General features: G+C 52.4%; 1 protein-coding gene across 2 annotated transcripts; it reads left to right on the forward strand.

Annotated features, from left to right (window-relative positions):
• The first annotated feature begins 1544 nt into the window (after positions 1-1544).
• TMEM248 (transmembrane protein 248) lies at positions 1545-13123 on the forward strand. Of its 2 annotated transcripts, none has more exons than XM_084822890.1 (8): positions 1545-1598; positions 5486-5662; positions 6287-6584; positions 7176-7326; positions 8162-8345; positions 8624-8767; positions 9513-12408; positions 12638-13123. In XM_084822890.1, exons 2-7 carry the CDS (start codon positions 5504-5506, stop codon positions 9531-9533), a joined length of 957 nt encoding a protein of 318 aa, XP_084679016.1. In that variant the 5' UTR covers positions 1545-1598; positions 5486-5503; the 3' UTR covers positions 9534-12408; positions 12638-13123. The 2 variants fall into 2 exon arrangements, with proteins under 2 accessions (XP_084679016.1, XP_084679018.1); XM_084822892.1 differs by lacking the exon at positions 1545-1598 and adding an exon at positions 3158-3784.
• The last annotated feature ends 6107 nt before the right edge of the window (positions 13124-19230 follow it).

Below are 19230 nucleotides of genomic sequence, written 5' to 3' on the forward strand. Positions count from 1 at the left end.
TTTGTGTCGTCAGTTGGAAGTGATTCCCATGGACTTGGCGTGGCTTTCCTTTACAGCCCAACCCACTGCGTGTTTTCTTAACGTAGGCTGCAAGTGGAGGGTGGGGGAGGCAGAGGCTGGCGGCAATGCTGCATACATTAGTACATTTCTAGGCTGCTTTTCCTCTCTCTGAAGCTCATCAAGGCAGGGTAGGTCTAGTTCCCATGCAGTCTCCTGGGGCCAAACTCAGGTCTTCAGCGAAGCTCCTGTGTCATGGGCCTTTGCACCAGCTGGGCTGCTGTTCCTACTAGATGGCAGCAATGAGCAAAGAGGCTGCAACAGCCTGACTTTGTTCCACATGGCTGAAAGTTTGGGGGCAGCCCTGAGTTCTCAACATGTTTCTGCTGATAGCCCCTCAGAATGTATGAAGAGGTGGTGACTGTGCTTTTCAGTATGTGCAGAATGCCTTTCCCACCAGTTTGCATGACAGACATGTGGTGCTGGAGGGCTGCTGCGCTGCCTGGAACTGAGCTGTCTCAGTCCTGTGCCAGTGAGGAGGGTTTATGGGGTGGGCAGAGAATCCCAATCCCTCGTGGAGTGGGAAAGGATAAAAACTGTTTCTTGCTAGCAGCAGCTGCTGCTGCACTGCCCATCAGAGTGAAGAGCAGGGACAGGATGAGGGAGAGCGAGGTTGGACCCCTTCAGCAAGCCCTGCCAGGCGTGAGGGACTAATGGTTAAATTCCCCAATCCTCTGGTAGGCCTAATGCATGCTGTAGTGGCTGGTGTCTACTGGAAACACTAGCTTTTGGCTTTATTAGCTGGGGAATTATACTGTACTGGAGAAATACAAATGGACCTGTATAAACCATTAACAGGTCTTCAGGAATAGTCCATGGCTCTGAAAATGGGGTGGTTGGTACCATCAGCAAGGACTGAATGCATAGCCTACTTCAGAAAGCCCATGGCCCTGGTAAAATGATTAGCCCGGCTGGCGGCCCGTAAGGAGTAGGCTTTACTGAAAAAACAAACCCCGCGCTGAAAAGAAGCGACGAGCGCCTGGCAGCGAGTTCAGCCAAAGCTGTGCCCTGCTGCGCGGCCTCCGTCAGGGCTGGAAAAGGCCCCCCGCCCTGAACCGTCCGGGGCGCGGGAGCGGCAGCCCCGAGCAGCGCGGGGCAGGCAGCGCAGAAGCCCGACGGGGGCGGGACGCGCCTCGCTGCTCGCTCGCGGACGAAGCCCGCGGAGCCGAGCTCGGCTCTGCCTTCGCGGGTGGGAGCGCGCCCGCCGCAGAGGGAGGCCCGCGGGCGGGGCGGGGCGGGGCGGGCCCGCGGCGGCCGTCGCCCGAGCGTCGCGCGGGGCGGCCCGGCGCATCGCCCCCGGAAGGGGCGGCCCGGCCGGGCTCCCGGGCGCCTCGCGGGGAGGCCGCCGCTCTCCGCGGGACTCGCGCCGGCGCCCCGGGCGCGCTCCCGCCCGCGGAAGAAGTGTGTCCCCGCGCCGCCGCCGTCGGCTCCTCCCGGCGGGCGGGGCAGCGAGGCGGCCTCGGCGGGCGCGCGGCCCCTCCCTGGCCGGCGAAGGGCGCGCCGGAGGAGGATGCTGCAGCCCCGGCGCTGAGCCTGCCGCGGTGAGGAGGGGCCGCCGCCCCGGCCCTGCGGAGCGCGCCCGCCGCGGCCCCCGGCGCCGCCCCGTGGGCCGGGCCGGGCGCGCGCGCGCGCCCCTGCGCGGGAGGCGGGCCGCCCCGCTCCGGCCTCGGCGCAGGCGGCCTCCCCGCGCCCGCCAGGGCCCGCAGCCCCCCGCGCCGCTCCCCGCGGCGGGCGCGTGGGAAGTGGGGGCGGCGGGCCGCTTCCTCTGCCTCCGGAGCCCCGGCTGGGAGCCGCGCGGCCCGCGTGCTTCGCGACTCGCTGCTCGCAGGGCCTCCGGGGGCTGGGGAGAGGGGTGGAGTGGGGGCTCCCCCCGCGGCTCCCCCTTCGCCCCCCTGCCGGCGCGTGGGGAGGGGCGACACGAGCCTCCCGAGGCCCCCCGTGACTTCTGCACGAGCCTCCCGATAAGTGCTGCTGGTTTTGGACCCGGGTCGGGAGAGAGGGGCCTCTGGAGCCATGGCCGGCTCGCCGCTTTGACCCCTGCCTGGCCTGCTGAGAGGGGGCTGGCACAAGCCTGGGGGGGCAGCGCCAGTTCGGCCGGCCATGCCCGGGACCGTCCTCCGGCTGGGTGGCTTCGGGTCCTCTTGCACCCCGCAGGCAGGGAGGGTGAGAGCCTGGGGTCCCTGGATGTGCCTGAAGTCCCGAGGATGGGGGGTGCAGAGGAATGCCACCAAGCCCCTGGAACGGGGAGGCGACGTCTCTCTGTTCGGCCTCTCCCTGCACTGCCAATCCGTACAAGCCGTTCTGCTTCTGCCCATCTTGCCCTGCTCCCGAGGAGGAGGTCGCACCCTCAGCAGCAGCAGCTCAAGGCTCTGGAGGCGGCGGCGAGGCGCATCCCCCTCGCCTTATGATGGGCAAAACCGAGGAGGGGCAGCTGAGATTCATTGTTGCTGTAGCTGCTCAAGAGGGTTTCGCTTTTCCTTTCTTCTGTTCTTCCCTTTCCCTTTCAGTGATGCCAGCCTCTCTCTCAGCCTGTGGCCCTTCAGATGGGATGGACTACAACTCTCATCATTCCCTGCCAGCATGGCCATGGTGGCTGAGGATGTTGGGCGTTGCAGTCCAACCCCGCTGGAGGGCACTGGGCTGGGGAAGGCTGCTCGAGAGACAAAGCCTCCCCCTCGCTGACTTGTAGCATCCCGGTAGGAGCAAGAAACATGGCTGCATTTGTCTCCTTCCTCTTTGTCTGCCTCATCCCTGAACAAATCCCTTCAGGAGAACTGAAGAAGTGGTGGTTTGTTCACCTGATCAGATGCTGGCCTGGACAATGAGTGCCAGGTTGCTTGGTTTTCCATAAGTTAATGTGCTTTGGGATACAAAGCAAGCAGTCGCAAAAAAAAATTGTCATCCAATTGGTTCTTAACAGTGGCATGAGCTCTATTGGGCCGCAGAGGAGTCCTTTGAGCTCTAGAGCTGTGACTGAATCCGTTTGGAGCGTCTCCCATGTTCCTGGGGTGGATGCTCTTTTCAAAGAGTGATATTTTTGAAGCATTTTTACTTTGGTATTCAGCAGAGTTGCCCCAAAGGTGAGGGTTCCTGCTGAACTGTTATACCTGTTGCCTCCATGGACAGCTGATGTGTTCGGGGTGTGTGTGTGCATTTTTCTCGAGACAGTTTGTTGCGTACAAGACAGTGAGCCCGGTTGGAGCAGCCCTGTTCAGCATGCAGAGCAAAAGCAACATTGGTGCTCTGAAAATGTAAATTTTCCACAAAAGGTCTCTCCTGGCTTAGTTTGTGAATAGCCTCTTGCAGAGCCTCTAGAAAGGGCGGATGGGTCCACGGAATCCTTTGGTTGCTGCCATGCCGCCTTTTTGGCCTGCTCATCTTGGGCTGGCTTGCCTGAAATGAGCTGCACAAGCAAATTGGAAGTGCTGCTCAGTTGAGACTATTGTTAGGCAGAACCAGTTGTCGGGATGGACGTGGAGAAGGACAAAGCCCTGAAGAGGACTCCCTTTTCCAGGATGCGTCTGTCCCATGGATTAAGATACCAGCAGGCTCTCCTCTGCATTCCCATTGCTGACTGGGGGAAGAAGGGAGAGAGCCTCTTCAGCGGCAGCTCTGGCGCTCCCTGACCAGGGAGATGTGCTGTGTCGCCTCCCCGCGGGTCTTTCCCCACGATCTGGAGACTAATTTTTGCTGTGGATTTTTTGTGGAATGCCAGTTCAATTGAGGGGTGTGTGTGTTTTTTAATAACAAATGTTTTAGTTTAAGCTTGGACTGGGTGCAGTTTTGCGTAGTTTATACTCAGACTACGTAGGCCTGTTGCCAGGGGTCACATCGCAGTTTACTAGCAGTGGAGCTTATCTGAAACTGAAAGTGTGGCTTGCTGCCGTTGTTACACCTCAGTTCCTCAAGCACATAGGTCAGGAACAATCTCTGATTTTGTTGTAAAAGAAGCTTTGTGAACCAGTCTTGCATGCAGGAACAGATTTCAACTCCAAGCTTCTAGGGCTGGGCAACTTGTGCCCCTCCAGACCTTTTGGCTTACAACTCTCATCAGCCCTAGTTAGTGTAGCCAGTTGCTATACTGGGAGTTGTACGCCAAAACATCTGGAGGGTGACACGTTGCCCACCCCTTGTTTAGAAGGATGTTCGCAATGCCTGGAGTACCTCGTAAGAGTGGGAATCCTTTTTGGTCTGCTGCTTTTTCTTCTTTGTGTATGAATTCAGCTACCCATCAAACAAGGGGAAACGTCTGCCCTGGTTCCTTCTTTGGCTTTCTCATCTGTCACCGTGAACTGCTGGCCTGGTAACAGAACCCAAGGAGGAGGACCTCCTCTGCCTCCCTTCGCTGAGCTCAGGGACGAGTGTTCAGGGCACAGCCAGAGACGAGGCGGCGGCGTGCATTGCCTCTTCCGTAGCACAGTGCCCTCCACCAGTCCTAACACCACTCTTCAGCGCCACGAGAGGCAGTGTGTGGCGGTGGCTGGCGTGCTGGACTTGGCCTAGGCCCTTGCTCAGCCATGGAGCTCCCCGGGAGGCCCTGAGCCACTCGGACTCTCTCAGCTGAGCCAGAGGGGCGTGTTGAGGTGACGTTGCGACACTGAGCTGCTTGGAGGAAGGGGGCAGGATCCAGATCCCACATAATAAAAACTGACATTCTGTGTTTGCCTATTGGGTTGGAACAAAGCCTTGGTCTGCCTGTGTGCTGCAGGCAAGTGTGCTCCTGCCTGGCTGGAGCCTCGGGGGACCCCAGAACGTGGGCCTTGCGAGGGATCCCGAGAGCTTCCAGCTCCACGGAATGCGTGTCGTGGAGCAGCAGTGCTTGGAGTGGGCATGGGTCGTGTGGTGCTTGGCTGCCCAGTGCCAATCGCGATGGCCCTTGGACGAGGGTGTCTGGCAGGATCTCCTTGGGACTCTTCATCCCAAGGAACATTTGGAATAAAGATGGCCCGTGCCTTGGGATATGGGGGGATGAGGAGCTGCCCTTCCCTTCTGGCTCGGGGGGCGGGAATGGGGTGAGGGCAAGGAGACGCAGGTGCTGTTGCTCCTTTCCGTTGGTACTTGGCAGGCTGGATCTTGGCCAGAAGTACTGTTGCCTTACTGGCCTTCCAGGATCACTGGAGGCAGGTGGGGCTCCTCTTCTGCTCTGGTTTCCAACAATCTGAGCACAGAATGCTGGTTTCTAGAAGCCCTCCCTCCCCGAAGGAGGGCTGGAAAAACCCCTCTGTAGAGGAGACTGAAAGAGTCATGCTCATTCTGCATTTATCCTGAGGTCTTTCTGGCCCTGGGTCAGTCAAATGCTTTTGTCTCTGATTATTTGGAGGGCTGGTTATGGGCATGTTCTGGCCACACACTCAGAGCAATGAGGCAAGTTCCTTGCAGAACATAAAAGTCAATGTCTGTCTGTTGGTAACTGTGGTGTGTTTTCCAGGTGGGCCTAGTCAGGATAATGTTCAGCATCCACCCTCTGGAGAACCTCAAGGTTTACATCAGCAGCCGCCCACCGCTTGTGGTGTTCATGATCAGCGTGAGCACAGTGGCCATTGCCTTCCTGACCCTGGGCTATTTCTTTAAGATCAAAGAGATCAAGTCACCTGAAATGACAGAGGTAAAGTACGAATCTGGGCCCGTATTTGCACATCCAGGGAGTGGGGGCCCTTGCTTGCTGCTCATTTATAGGAGGGTGTGTTTGCTTAATGAACCGCCCCAAGCTTAGTCCCTTGCTTCAGAGAGAAGTATGACCACGTGGAAGGAGGCAGTGGTGCACGCCAGTGTTTATGCTGGCAGAGCTGCTCCTTTTGATAAGACAACCCAGCACTTCTTTTCCACTGCTGCCCTTCTGGAGTTGTTATTAGCAAACAGGCCTTGGTAATTCAGGTTTAACCTGACAAGAGTGGAGGCACACCTCTGAAGTTGCTCAGATGGGTCCAGCTTGGAATCATAGAATAGTAGGGTGGGAAGGGGCCTATATGACCATCGAGTCCAATCTTGTTTCATTGTCTGTCTTTGTGGCAGAATAGGAGAGGTTGAATCTCTCTTCTTGCCTGCTAAGAAAATTTGTCTCATAATGATTAATTTGTGAACAATTTTGTTTAATCAGAAGTGCAGGATTTTGTCCTGGCTTAGGCCAAATGTAACCCCGGAGCTGATCTTGCTGTATGGTCTTGGAATGCACACTGGCATTTGTGAGGGCTGGTATTACTCAGGCACTGAAGATCTGTTTGCCTTTAAGGACTGGAACACTTTTCTTCTGCGGTTTAATGACCTGGACTTCTGTATTTCGGAGAATGAAACATTAAAGCACCTCATAAACGACACCACGACTCCAGAAAGTGCCATGAGCAGCAGCAGCCACAGCAGCCACACACGGCCTTCCACACCATCGCCACAGACGCTCGAGGACTCTGGCCCCATCAACACCTCGGTTGCCATCACTCTGACGCTGGACCCCCTCAAGCCCTTTGGCGGCTTTTCTCGGAATGTCACGCACTTGTGTTCCACCATTTTCGGACACCAAATTGGACTCTCAGGTATGGGTAATTCCAGCCTTTGTCTTCAGAGGCACTGAGGCCTATGGGAGACTGCCCTAGTGGCATCACCACAGCCCATGGTAGTCAGCAGAGGGCCAAGTGAGAAGAGTCTTTTCTCACCGTGTCAAGGGCTGTACGTTGTCCAGAAACCATCTTTTGGACAAGGAACAGGGCGTGCTCTTGCTGCGTCTCACTTGTAAAATGCTAAGAGCAGAGAGAGTGCTCGTGCGCCTTCCCCTAAACTTCGAGGCCATGCTGCCCTGTCATGCCCAGCAGGCAGGCCTGCAGCAGTTGTGAGCAGGGGCTCAGACAGTTGCTGGCAATCAGCTGAACTGTGGGGCTTCTTCTCTGGCTGTGCGGCGCCTTACAAGCAGAGCAGATGCCCCTCTAGGGTTTTCTACTCGCTCCTCTCCTCCTTACATTGGTACCTGAGGTTCTCACAGAATTAACAGGTCTCAAAAGCTGTTTGTAGCTGCAGGTTTTCCCTTGGCTTTTGCTTATCGAGCAGAGCCTGTTTCTACTTTTAACATGAAACGTCATTCCTGCCAACAGAATGCTTTCTCTCCTCCTGCACCCCCCCCCCCCCCCAAGGCAGAGACGCTCACGAGGAGATCAACATCACCTTCACCCTGCCCACTGCCTGGAATTCAGATGACTGTCTGCTGCATGGCCACTGTGACCAAGTTGTCTTCACAACCTGCATGACGGTCACCGCAGCCTCCGTGGTCTTTCCTGTCACCATGTAAGGGTCTCCCGGTGCTGCCTCCTTCCAGGGGAGCTGCTTGCCGCTGCTTTTAACGCCTTCAGGTTTGCGTCAAAGCCCTGATACAGCCCATGAGGGTTGTTTTCCAAATCATCCACATGTTCATGAAAAATGCTGTTTAAAGTTCTAAAATAGGTTTTTGACGTCTTCCTGGAAACGGCAAATAAAGGTTCTTGTTTATCCATGGAACACCTCCCCAAAATGAATAAGTGGGATTGAGCTAAACAGAGGACAACAGCGAGTGGGTGGGCTTGGAGGAGGGGGAGGGGAAGCGGGGGGCAGTCTTTCTAAACAACCTGCAACCTCTTTTGTCTTCACCTGCCCATCATTGGAGGCTTCCTTCCGTGAAGAGCCCTCGCTGCATGCAAGCATCTCCTCCACCCTTGCCTGGCAAGCAGGCTGCTGGTGCTGGTGGTTTGCAGGGGGCGGGTAGGGGCGGGCGGCGCTCTGAGGCGGAGCCGGGCTGTGAGCAGTGGGGGCGCAGTTCAGAGTTTTTGAGACAGGCTGGCGGGAGAAGTGTGCGTGGGGTTGGAGGTTTGTGAACATGTGCGCCTTCTGTTCCCAAATGGCATTCACAGCCAGGCAGATTACAGATGAACCCAGGAAAGCAGGCAGGCTGTGAGGGGGGTTTTGTGGGAACCCACGGTGGCCCCAGGGTTGCGGGTGAAGCCTCAATTGCCATGAGATGGTGGCAACACCAGTGCGAGGGCTCTGGCTGGCTTGGGGCGCATGCTGCACTTTGGTCGACTCTGGTTGATGCAGTAGAAAAGGTCACAGATGATGCACAACTCACAGTTTTGTGTTGCTCTTGTAGTCAGCCACCACACTGTGTCCCGGAAACCTACATTAACGCAACCTTCTGGTACAAGATCTTCACTACTGCAAGGGATTCCAACACAAAATATGCCCAAGACTACAACCCTTTCTGGTGTTACAAAGGAGCTGTTGGCAAAGTCTATCATACATTAAATCCCAAACTAACTGTTATTGTTCCAGACGTAAGTGCTCTCCTTACACTTTATGTCTTTGTTGTGAACTGTGACTGACTTACAGTGAACCAGAGGTAGCGACATTGCCCCCATTTTCAGTTCTCTTTGGAAGTGGCTTACCCCTCTTTATCAGCGGTCAGATCCTGCAACTGTATGTGTTGATGAGGGGGAAGTCATTGTGCTAGCAAATTCTGCTTTGGGGATGTGCTGCCCCCTCCACCCCCTGGAGACAGCTGCCCGCGCCATTCCTGCAGGCCGAGACACCATCACTTTCTTCCCCTGTGCAGGACGACCGCTCCCTCATCAACCTACATTTGATGCACACCAGTTACTTCCTCTTTGTGATGGTCATCACCATGTTCTGCTATGCAGTTATCAAAGGCAGACCAATCAAATTGCGGCAAAGCAACTCGGAGTTCTGTCCTGAAAAGGTAGGTGCGGGAACAGATCCTGGAGCTGGTTTTGGGAAGGATGGCGGCGGCTGTTGCTCTGGCAGTGAAGCATTCATAGGCCCTGAGCAGCACTGAGTACACAAGTTGTGCTCTCACATTGCCACAAAATGGCGCTCCTGCACCCTCCCACCATTGGCTCCAAATGCCACAGCCGTTGTAGTATTTGGGGTGTGGCTGCTGTCCTGGCTTGTGGCAGAGGCAAGAGTGCAGCAGGCCCACCACCCTCTTTGCCTTCCATCCAGCTGGCAGCTCCTTGGGGTCTCCTCCTCAGCCTTCAGTCTTCCACATCTCCTGATGAACACACCTTGGCTCCTCTTGTTTTGTCTGTATTTATCACACTCGCATCTTGCCTGGGGAGCTCAAGGTGGCATGCAAACTGGGCATCCTTGTGATCCAGATGAGGCTGATTGAGTGGGGCTTGCCTAAGAATCCTCACTGAGCTGCATGATTTGAACCCAAGTTTCCTGGCTCAGTCCAGGAGTCTCACAGCTCCTACCTGGCATCTCCAGGTAGGGCTGCAGCCATGGAGAGCCATTGCCAGTCAGTGCAGACAATACCAGAGCTAGATAGGGCAGTGGTCTGACATGATCCCCCTGGGTGCCCCTGCCTCACATGAGAGGTCAGGTCTTCCTACCTCAAACCATACAAGTATGACCTCTCGCAGCTCCTAGACTTGGACGCTCAGACCTAAACATGTTGTCTCCTTGCTTTGGTTTCTTTTCAGGTTGCTTTCTCAGAACCGTGATCTGTTGCTTCCTTCCTCTGAAAGCAACCAATTCTGCAATCATTGCCTGCTGAACCCAGAACAGGGCCCTGATTCGCTATGAATTCATTATCTTGTGATGTTGGGTTATTCCAACCAAAGACATTTTAAGTGCCTGTAATGGTTATTTATATAAGGAGTGTACTCGCAACAGGTTAAGCCAAGGCAACCTGGACTGTTTGGAACCCTTTTCCCTGTTCGTGTTCGACGGTTTTGTGACAGTGTGATTCTGCGCCAGAGAGGTTTTTCTTTTTCTATGGGGCTGGGAAGGCCTGTCTTGCTCCATTGGGACAGTTCAGGTGCCTTTTACAAGTGTCTCTGAAAAAGCACCTTATTTTCCCCGTGGCCAGCCCAGTGGCTCCAAGGCAGCGCACCCCTCTGCGGCGACACAGCAGCTCCAGAGACACAGATGTGCTCCACGGATGCAGGGGGGTGGGTGGGTGGGTGAGGTGGTCGGGGGCCACCTTCTTCCTCCCCATTTGTTCCCTGCTCGCAGAAAGATGACCTACCTTCCCAGGTTCATTTTTAAAAGCCACCCCATGTATTCATGTGTTAATGCTGGCCATAGCTAGGAAAGATGACGTGCTTGTAATTTTAGATTAAGAGAAGCAAGCAAGGCAATGCTCCCCTTCACTCTCCGCTTCCTTTGGGTGTGCTCTTGGCAGGATGACTTCCCGCTCGCTCCATCTTGGGACCATTGCTGCAGGACAGCCCAGGATGCCAGTCTGCATATGCAGATCGTGGCTGTGCGGTGGAGGTCCTGGGGCTGCACTGTTTCATACGGGGGTGGGGGTGGGGGAGTCTGTGTATTGAAGGGTTGCATCTTCCTCCTACATGAAAGCTTCCAGTCCATGGAAACCTGCGTTTTGCGGAGTGGGTCCAAGGCCAGCTTTCTCTGATATGCTTGCTTTTGATGTACAGGTAGGTTTGTTTGTTTTTAGTGTGGGGGAGCATTCTGGAAAGGTCTTCAAGTATAGGTTGGCTTTTGCTCTCCAAAACCAGAAGAACTTCCGTTGGGCTTTGGGGATCCTAATTAAAGGAAAAGGCAGCCAGTGTCACAACACGGTTTGTGCAAATTGTCCCCTGGTTACACTCGGGTGTTTCTCAGACCTGTTGTCTGTGGAGGGAGGGGACCCATCTGGTCCTGCGTGGGAGGGAAGCCACTTTGTCCGCCTCCAGACTCCTTACGGCCTTTTGCTCCTTGGAGTGCTTTTCAGTTCACGCAGCTTCTCCTCTCCTGCCTAGTTTGAACTAGTCCTTCAGTCTCACTCTTAAGAGGAACGTAGGGAATTCCAGGACACCTTTTTGTCACTGCTTCGGAGTCGTTGCTTGTTGTCTTCATGGCCTCCTCCCTCCATGCCCGCCCCCTCGAAAGCAGCAGCATCTCTCGGTCTTACTCAGCCAAGTCCTCTGCTCTTTCTCCTAGAGTGACCCCCACAAGAGTTTGAGAGGGCTTTTTTAGTGTTTGCACAAAGTAACACAACGTGCGGCTTCCTTTCATTGAAAAGAGTTCCTTTATTAGATCCTTTGCTTGCTTGGTGTCTTATCGTGTCTCCAAGATGGAGATTATCTCCTGGTCCTAGTGGTGGGTGAAAGAAGCAGCAGCCCCTTTGAGGAAAAATTCCAACAAACTAGTTTTAAATTCAGTGGCTTTGAAAGAAGAGTGTTGTGGTCTCCTTGCCTTTTGCTTCTGTGGCCTGTTCTAGACATTAACTACTGGTGGTGCAGAACCGACCTGGGGAGGAGGGGGTGGATGTTGCTGGAGAGGGTTGGGGGGTATCATGCAGAAGCCAAAACGTGTCTAGGCAGGAGGGTACAATGGAATATTGCCGTGGTTGCTCGGATCATATTGATCTTGCCTCTTTTTCTTTTTTTTCAAGTTCAGCATGACTTGAATCAGTTTTGATTCTGTTTGTGTTTTCTCGTTAGAACTCTGCCATTCCTGTTGAGTTGTTCTCCGGCAGTATATGAAGGTTCATGACCTTATTCCACTACCAGCCCCCGCCTGTGATTTCCTCTGCGGGAGATGTAGAGTTAAGATGGCGTTTCACTTGCCTCTGGTCCTGATGGAAAGTAATTGATTGGTTAATGGCATTTCTCTCCTAGGTTAATTTTTTGTGTTTGTTTTTGTGGATATTGCTTTGCTAAATAAAGTTTATTACTATCAATCCTCTTGAGAATGTTACACTGGAAATGTTCTGTTCAGAACTGGGAGCCTTGGCCTACCTGCTGGTGCCTTGGTGCTTTCTTCATGGCTGGGAGTGATTTTTCAGGTTGTGTCTTCATCAATGGAGCCCCCTTCTATGGGAGGGCAGGTGGATCAGCTGCGTTTGCAAGGAGGCTCCTGAGAATTTCGGCTGGGTCTCCTCATGCCAACTCCCTTCCTGGTTGGGAGGAGTAAACTGGAACCGTTCGGAGAAAGCCTGTGAGAGAGGTTATGCATTCCCAGGTAATAGGTGGGAAAGTGAGGGACTTGAACCCAACTCCCAGTTCAGCATTCAGCCATGATGGTAATGGTGTGGCGTTATCTTTGCCGTCAGCCCCAGTGCCTGGCTGCTGAGGTTTTCAGGCAGCTTCGATCCTCACCGGAGAGACATAACACTTACCCCATACAGTCTTGGCAGACTTGCCTTCCTCTTGCCTCCCACAGCCTGCCCTGCTGCCTCCTTTGTATCAGGAAGGATGAATTGCTGAGAGTCAAAAACACCATTTCTGCCTGACTGGAATCCATTCTACTGGACTAATGGCCTTTGAGTCCTTCATGTCTTTCTGCCATGGCAAGAGTTGCCTCAGAAGCTGACAAGCAGCGTGTGGCAGTGCCTGTGTGGCCTCCCTATTCAGTTCTCTCCAGCATCAGGTACCTGCAGGCTAGACTGCCTCTACACATGGAAGCTCTATTTTCAGCTCTCTTGGTGGATTTGTGCAATCCCCTTTTAAAAAAGCCAACAAGTCCCATGGGTGAACCCAGTGGACCAAGCTGATGATTATGAAGGGGGCTCCTGATTGTTGCATTTGGCTACCTTGGGGGCTTCTGCTCCCCTCCCCATCTGTTGCCTTGGACATGGCCTTGCTTTTCTTTTTTCAAGGTCATGCTGACTCCTGCGGCAGAGCAACCAGACGTCGTCCACCTCTGCCTTCATCAGCTGTAGTGATGCCCAGAGACCCCAAATACCGGTTTCTGTGAACTGACCCTGGGCCCCGTTTGCTGTTGCATATTTGCACATCAACAAAGTTGTCACTAGATAGTGACAAAAGCAACAGAGTGTCTTGTGGCACCTGAAAACTAATACATTTATTACGGAACAAGCATCTGTGGGCTAGAGATCATCAGATGCGTGGAGTATTATCCTGGGATAGCAGTATGTATGCATGTTTATTAAGTTCAGAATCTGTTTTTTAAATGTTTTAATTGTGGGGTTTTATTTTATCTTGTTCACCGCTCCAAAATTTTATTTATTTATTATTAAATTTATTAATCGCCCATCTGGCTGGTCACCCAGCCACTCTGGGCGATGTACAACATACAATAAAACAGTTTAAAACAATAAAATCCTACAATAAAAACATTTCCTAAAATACCCTAACCTACCCCAAATGCTTGCCTGAACAACCACGTTTTTAATGCACGATGGAAGCTCATTAAAGAGGGGGCATGACGGAGTTCCCTAGGGAGGGAGTTCCACAGAGTGGGGGCCATCACAGAAAAGGCCCTCTCCCTCGTCCCCACCAGTCTAGCTGCCCTGGCTGATGGGACAGAGAGAAGGCCATCCGAGGCTGATCTTGTTAAGCGGCCTGTCTGGTGCTACTGGAGGCGCTCCTTAAGACAGGCTGGGCCGGAACCATATAGGGTTTTAAAGGTCAAAACCAACACCTTGAATTTGGCCCGGAAAACAACTGGTAACCAGTGCAATCCTTCAGCACTGGAGTGATGTGATCTCGCCGGCGGCTGCCTTTAATCAGGCGAGCCGCCGTGTTCTGTACCAGCTGCAGTTTCCGAACCGTCTTCAAGGGTAACCCCACGTAGAGCGCATTACAGTAGTCTAAACGAGAGGAGACCAGGGCATGTACTACCGATGGGAGCAGATGGTCGGGAAGGAAGGGGCGCAGCCGCCGTATCAGATGGAGTTGATACAGCGCTGTCCGGCTCACAGCTGACACCTGAGCCTCCATGGACAGCTGGGAGTCCAAAATGACCCCCAGGCTGCGGACCTGGTCTTTCAAGGGTAGCCGTACCCCATTCAACACCAGGTCAACATCCCCCAGCCTCCTCTTGTCTCCCACCAAAAGTACCTCGGTCTTGTCAGGGTTCAGCTTCAGCTTATTCCTCCCCATCCAGCCACTCACCATCTCCAGACATTTGGACAGGGATTCTACGGCCAACCTTGGTGAAGATTTGAACGAGAGGTAGAGCTGCGTGTCATCCGCGTATTGATGACACTGCACCCCAAACCTCCTGATGATAGCCCCCAGCGGCTTCACATAGATGTTAAATAGCATCGGGGAGAGGATGGAACCCTGTGGCACCCCACAAGTGAGTGGCCACGGGTCCGAAACCTCCTCTCCCAGTGCTACCCTCTGGTACCTGCTGGAGAGGAAGGACTGGAACCACTGCAATACGGTGTCCCCAATGCCCACCCCTCCAGGCGGTCCAGGAGGATACTGTGGTCAACGGTATCAAAAGCCGCTGAGAGGTCGAGGAGAACAAGGAAGGAGCATTCACCCCTATCCAGAGCCCTCCTCATATCATCTACCAAGGCGACCAAGGCCGTTTCTGTCCCATGTCCAGACCTGAAGCCCGACTGAAATGGGTCTAGATAATCAGTTTCTTCCAAGTGTGCCTTCAACTGCACCACCACCACCCGCTCAATCACCTTGCCCAAAAATGGCAGATTTGAGACTGGGCGAAAGTTGTTCTGAACTTGAGGATCCAAGGAGGGCTTCTTTAAAAGCAGTCTTATCACTGCCTCCTTGAGGGCTGATGGCATCACTCCCTCCTCAAGGGAGGCGTTCACCACCGCCTTGATCCCTTCACCCAGTCTCTCTCTGCAGCCAAGGTGGGCAAGGATCAAGTAAGCAGGTGGTCGGCCGTACAGATGAAAGCACCTTGTCCAATCTTTGATTTGGAGCGGTATGTAAATATTGCAAATAAATAAATAGAATGTTGGTTAGCCATGAGATCAGAGGGAAATGAAATGCAAGGAACAGACTAATAGTTGCATTAATGCTTAGATATATGTGAAAGTTGGAGTAACCCTGCACCAAGGAGAGACACTGAGAGCGTGCGTGTGCCTGCGTATGTGCTGCTCCCCATTATTCTGGGTAGCCTGTAATAGCTGCCCCCCCCAGCTCCTGTGACACTCATGAAATAGGGCGCTAAGCTGCCACATAGAAGACTTTACTGAGCATCTTTTCTGAGAATACTCAGAGGGAACTTACTTAAATTATTCTAATGCCAACTTTCTGCCACACAGTGGTACAAGGCAGTTCACAAGAAGATTAAACAATGAAACACAAAACACAAAGCAGTACTTTGAGGGAGCTGTTTTGCTGGAGTTGTAAATTCATCCTTTAGCTTTATATCCTGCCTTCCCCCCAGGACAACTTATATACATTTTTACAATTTTATGTTTTGTAAGGAGAAATTAGTTAAGGTGAGCAGTAGAAACAGGTTCTGCCATTATAAGCATTTTATTGCTTATAAATATGACACCTGTTGAGCTAAAAACGTGACACTTGGCATCTGTGATCTACTTGATGTGATTTACAAATGTGCCAGGGTTCCAACTGATCTGATAAAAAGTGCCTCAGGTACAGCTAAAAAGTGCTGAAACGTGATGCAGTTACCCTTTTTACTCTGGTGTTTGGATAGGTATATCATGTATTTATGGCAAATTTTGGTGAAAATTACTGATGTACTTTATTCAGGCTGGTTGAAGAAGACAATCCTTCCTTGGCTTGGTGAATTTATGAGCAGTGGTTTAAATCTTAAACTTTCCTGCCCCATTAAAACCTATGGCAGCAACAGTTGTCAAAGTTTATGCAGAGTATGCTCAGTTTCATTCTGAAATGAGATTGCTGCCAGTACGCAAAGTTTGCAGAAGGAATCTAGTGGATTTTATGTGCAGTGTCTATTTATTTATTTATTTATTGCATTTATATCCCGCCTTTTTTCCTCTTGCAAGGAACCCAAGGCGGCTTACATTATCCTCCTCCTCTCCATTTTATCCTCACAACAACAACCCTGTGAGGTAGGTTGGGCTGAGAGTGTGTGACTGGCCCAAAGTCACCCAGTGAGCTTCCATGGCCGAGTGGGGACTAGAACCCGGATCTCCCGGCTCCCAGTCCAACACTCTCGCCACTACACCACACTGGCTCTCTGTCTATGGTGATCTGTAAAGGTCAAACTATGCTTTACTACACAGATTGGGACCCTGGAACGAGGGAGGGGACTTTAACCCTTCCCCCTGGCTCCCCACCCCAAAATGGTCCCAGTCCAAATTGGCCCTCCCATGCCTGCAATGTACATTGTCAAAAAGTGATCAGGTTGTCATGGCACTCGCAGGTGCGGGGGCCCTGATCTGGATAAGGACCACAGCAGGGGACAAAGGGTTAAAGGCCCTCGCCACACATACACACACAAGGGTCCTGATCCAAAAAGGATCCTGATCCCTACACGTACCTTTGAAATTTTAGCTACATAAAACATAGCTACAGTTGGCCTTCCCCAACTTGGTGCCCTCTGGATGTGTTGGAGTACAACTTCCATAATTCCCAGGTAGCCTGGCCAATGGCTATGCTAGCTGGGAATTATGAGAGCTGTAGTCTAACACATCTGGAGGGTGCCAGGGTGGGGAAGGCTGAGCTACATCTTTAAAGTAACATCAATGGAGTTTGCATGATCAATTTCAGTCACCGTGGCTTAAATAAGCCAGAACCCATGGGCTGCTATAGGATTGTGGGTGGTTGGTTAACCATGCCAACAGCCCACTCTCGCTGGGTCTGGATGACATGAGAACCTATGAGTGGGGGTCACGTTACATATGGTATGGGCGCCTCCCACGTGCTCAAGCCACTGTGGCTCATAGAATCATAGAATGTTAGGGTTGGAAGGGGCCTACAAGGCCATCGAGTCCAACCCCCTGCTCAATGCAGGAATCCAAGTTAGAGCATCCCTGACAGATGGCCGTCCAGCCTCGTCTTGAAGGCCTCCAGTGTGGGAGAGCCCACCACCTCCCCAGGTAATTGGTTCCATTGTCGTATTGCTCTGACAGTCAGGAAGTTTCTCCTGATGTTCAGCCGGAAACTGGCTTCCTGTCACTTGAGCCCATTCTTTCGTGTCCTGCATTCTGGGATGATCGAGAAGAGATCCTTCCTCTCTGTAACAACCTTTCAAAGACTTGAAGAGCACCATCATATCTCCCCTCGGTCTTCTCAAGGCTAAACATGCCCAGTTCTTTCCGTCTCTGCTCATAGGGCTTTGTTTCCAGTCCCTTGATCATCTTTGTTGCCCTCCTCTGAACCCTCTCCAGTTTGTCTGCATCTTTTTTAAAGTGTGGTGCCCAGAACTGGACACAGTAGTCCAGATGAGGCCTAACCAGTGCTGAGTTGAGGGGAAGTAGTATCTCCCAGGATTTGGAAGCTATGCTTCTATGAATGCAGCCCAAAAGAGCATTTGCCTTTTTTGCAGCCACATCACATGGTTGGCTCATCTTCAGCTTGTGATCGACAATTCCAAGATCCTTCTTGCTTGTTGTGTTGTTGAGCCACGAATGCCCCATCTTGTAACTGCATTTGGTTTCTTTGTCCTAGGTGCAGAAATTGGCATTTATCCCTATTAAATATCATTCTGTTGTTTTCTGCCCAGCGCTCCAGCCTCTCAAGATCACTTTGAATTTTGTTTCTCACTTCCAAAGTATTGGCTATCCCGGCCAATTTTGTGTCATCTGCAAATCTGATCAGCATTCCCTGCACCTCCTCCTCCAAGTCCTTAATAAAAATGTTGAAGAGCACTGGGCCCAGGACTGAGCCCTGCGGTGCCCCACTCGTTACCTCTCCCCAGTTTGAGAAGGTCCCATTGATAAGCACTCTTTGAGTCCGATTCTGTAGCCAACTGTGGGTCCACCGGATCGTTGTTTCATCTAGCCCACTTTGAGCTAGTTTGCTCATCAGGATATCATGGGGCACTTTGTCGAAAGCTTTGCTGAAGTCGAGGTATATGATGTCCACAGCATTCCCATGGTCCACAAGGGAGGTGACTTGATCAAAAAATGAGATCAGATTTGTCTGGCAGGACCTGTTCTTGACAAATCCATGCTGGCTTCGAGTAATCACTGCATTGTTTTCAAGGTGCTCACAGATGGATTGCTTTATCATCTGCTCCAGAATTGTCCCTGGGATTGATGTCAGACTGACTGGTCTGTAGTTCCCAGGTTCCTCCTTTTTGGAGATCAGGACAACATTAGCACTCCTCCAGTCATCTGGCACTTCCCCCCGTCCTCCATGATTTCTCAAAGAGAATAGACAGCGGTTCTGAGAGTTCTCAAATTGATCATGCAAACCCAGCCCATGTTTCTCCTTCGGGATTGGGTGGGGGCATGGAAGTAGAAGGATCAGGGCCTCACACCACTTTTCTGAAACCAGAAGAGCAACACAAGGGCCCCAATTCCTGCTCTTTTGCCTGGTGGGGAAAGGAACTGTGGAGACTGGGACTCTTGTGCTGCTTTGGCCCTGATCCCTGCTTTTCCTTTCTGTGTGTGTGGGAAAGTATGTGCAGGGACTAAGCCTCACAGTAGGGGAGTTCTCACATTACACTGAACTACCACATTCAGATGGTTGTGAGAATCTAGCCCTACTCGGACATTTGAACATCTTAAGCATGGTGTGGAGCTGGGGACATGCACACCAGCCATCCTCCCTCCCCCTTAACCTCCACATGTTGATGGGAAGGCCTAAAGAACTGGAGCTGCATTTGACAGGCTTCCCTGATTGCATGCAGCACTGGAACCACATCTGGCCAAAAACAGTTGCTGTTTCTCTTCAGACCATCCCTGTCCACGTGGGGTGGCGGGGGGGTTGCTGGCGTGTGTGTCTCCATCTCGCCTCCAGTTAAGGGCTTTAAAGATGCTTCCAAGGTGCCCAAGGCACCTTTGCTGGACACAAGCACTCCATCCTCCCCATCTAGATTTGGGCCTGAAAGACCAGTGTGGGCACGTGGAGGACAGGTTTTAAGTGAGAGCCGTCTGTAACACTGCACAGCACCATGACTGATTGCTGGGTGCATCTGTTAGGGTGTCAGCCTTCTTCAAGTCCAATTTCTTGCTTGTGCAGAGCTGGAGCCAGCATGCAATAGCCTTAATTCCAGTCTTAAACTGGAAGGTTTTTTGATCATGGAACAGACATAAGAGCTGAGTTACAGAAGAATATCCTATGTAGCAAAAGAGCAGAGTTTTAATTTAATTAGCATTAAATGCTAATGCATGTTTTGTGGCTGGAGCGTTGGTAGCCTTGGGCCTGTTTTATCAGTTGTTTTATAAAGCCAGACTAAAAGTGAAATGAGCAGAGAGACTCTGCATTGAACCCTTTGAAGTTAGCAGGCATTGAGAAGTACAGCTTCCCCTTAAATTTTCCTCAAGAGGGGTCACCTGACAGTGGCCCGGTGGAGTGTGTGCATGCGTGTAAA

Source organism: Heloderma suspectum, chromosome 16 (assembly GCF_057233095.1).
Source record: "Heloderma suspectum isolate Gila_16-S chromosome 16, 16-S_ref, whole genome shotgun sequence".
NCBI lineage: Eukaryota > Metazoa > Chordata > Lepidosauria > Squamata > Helodermatidae > Heloderma > Heloderma suspectum.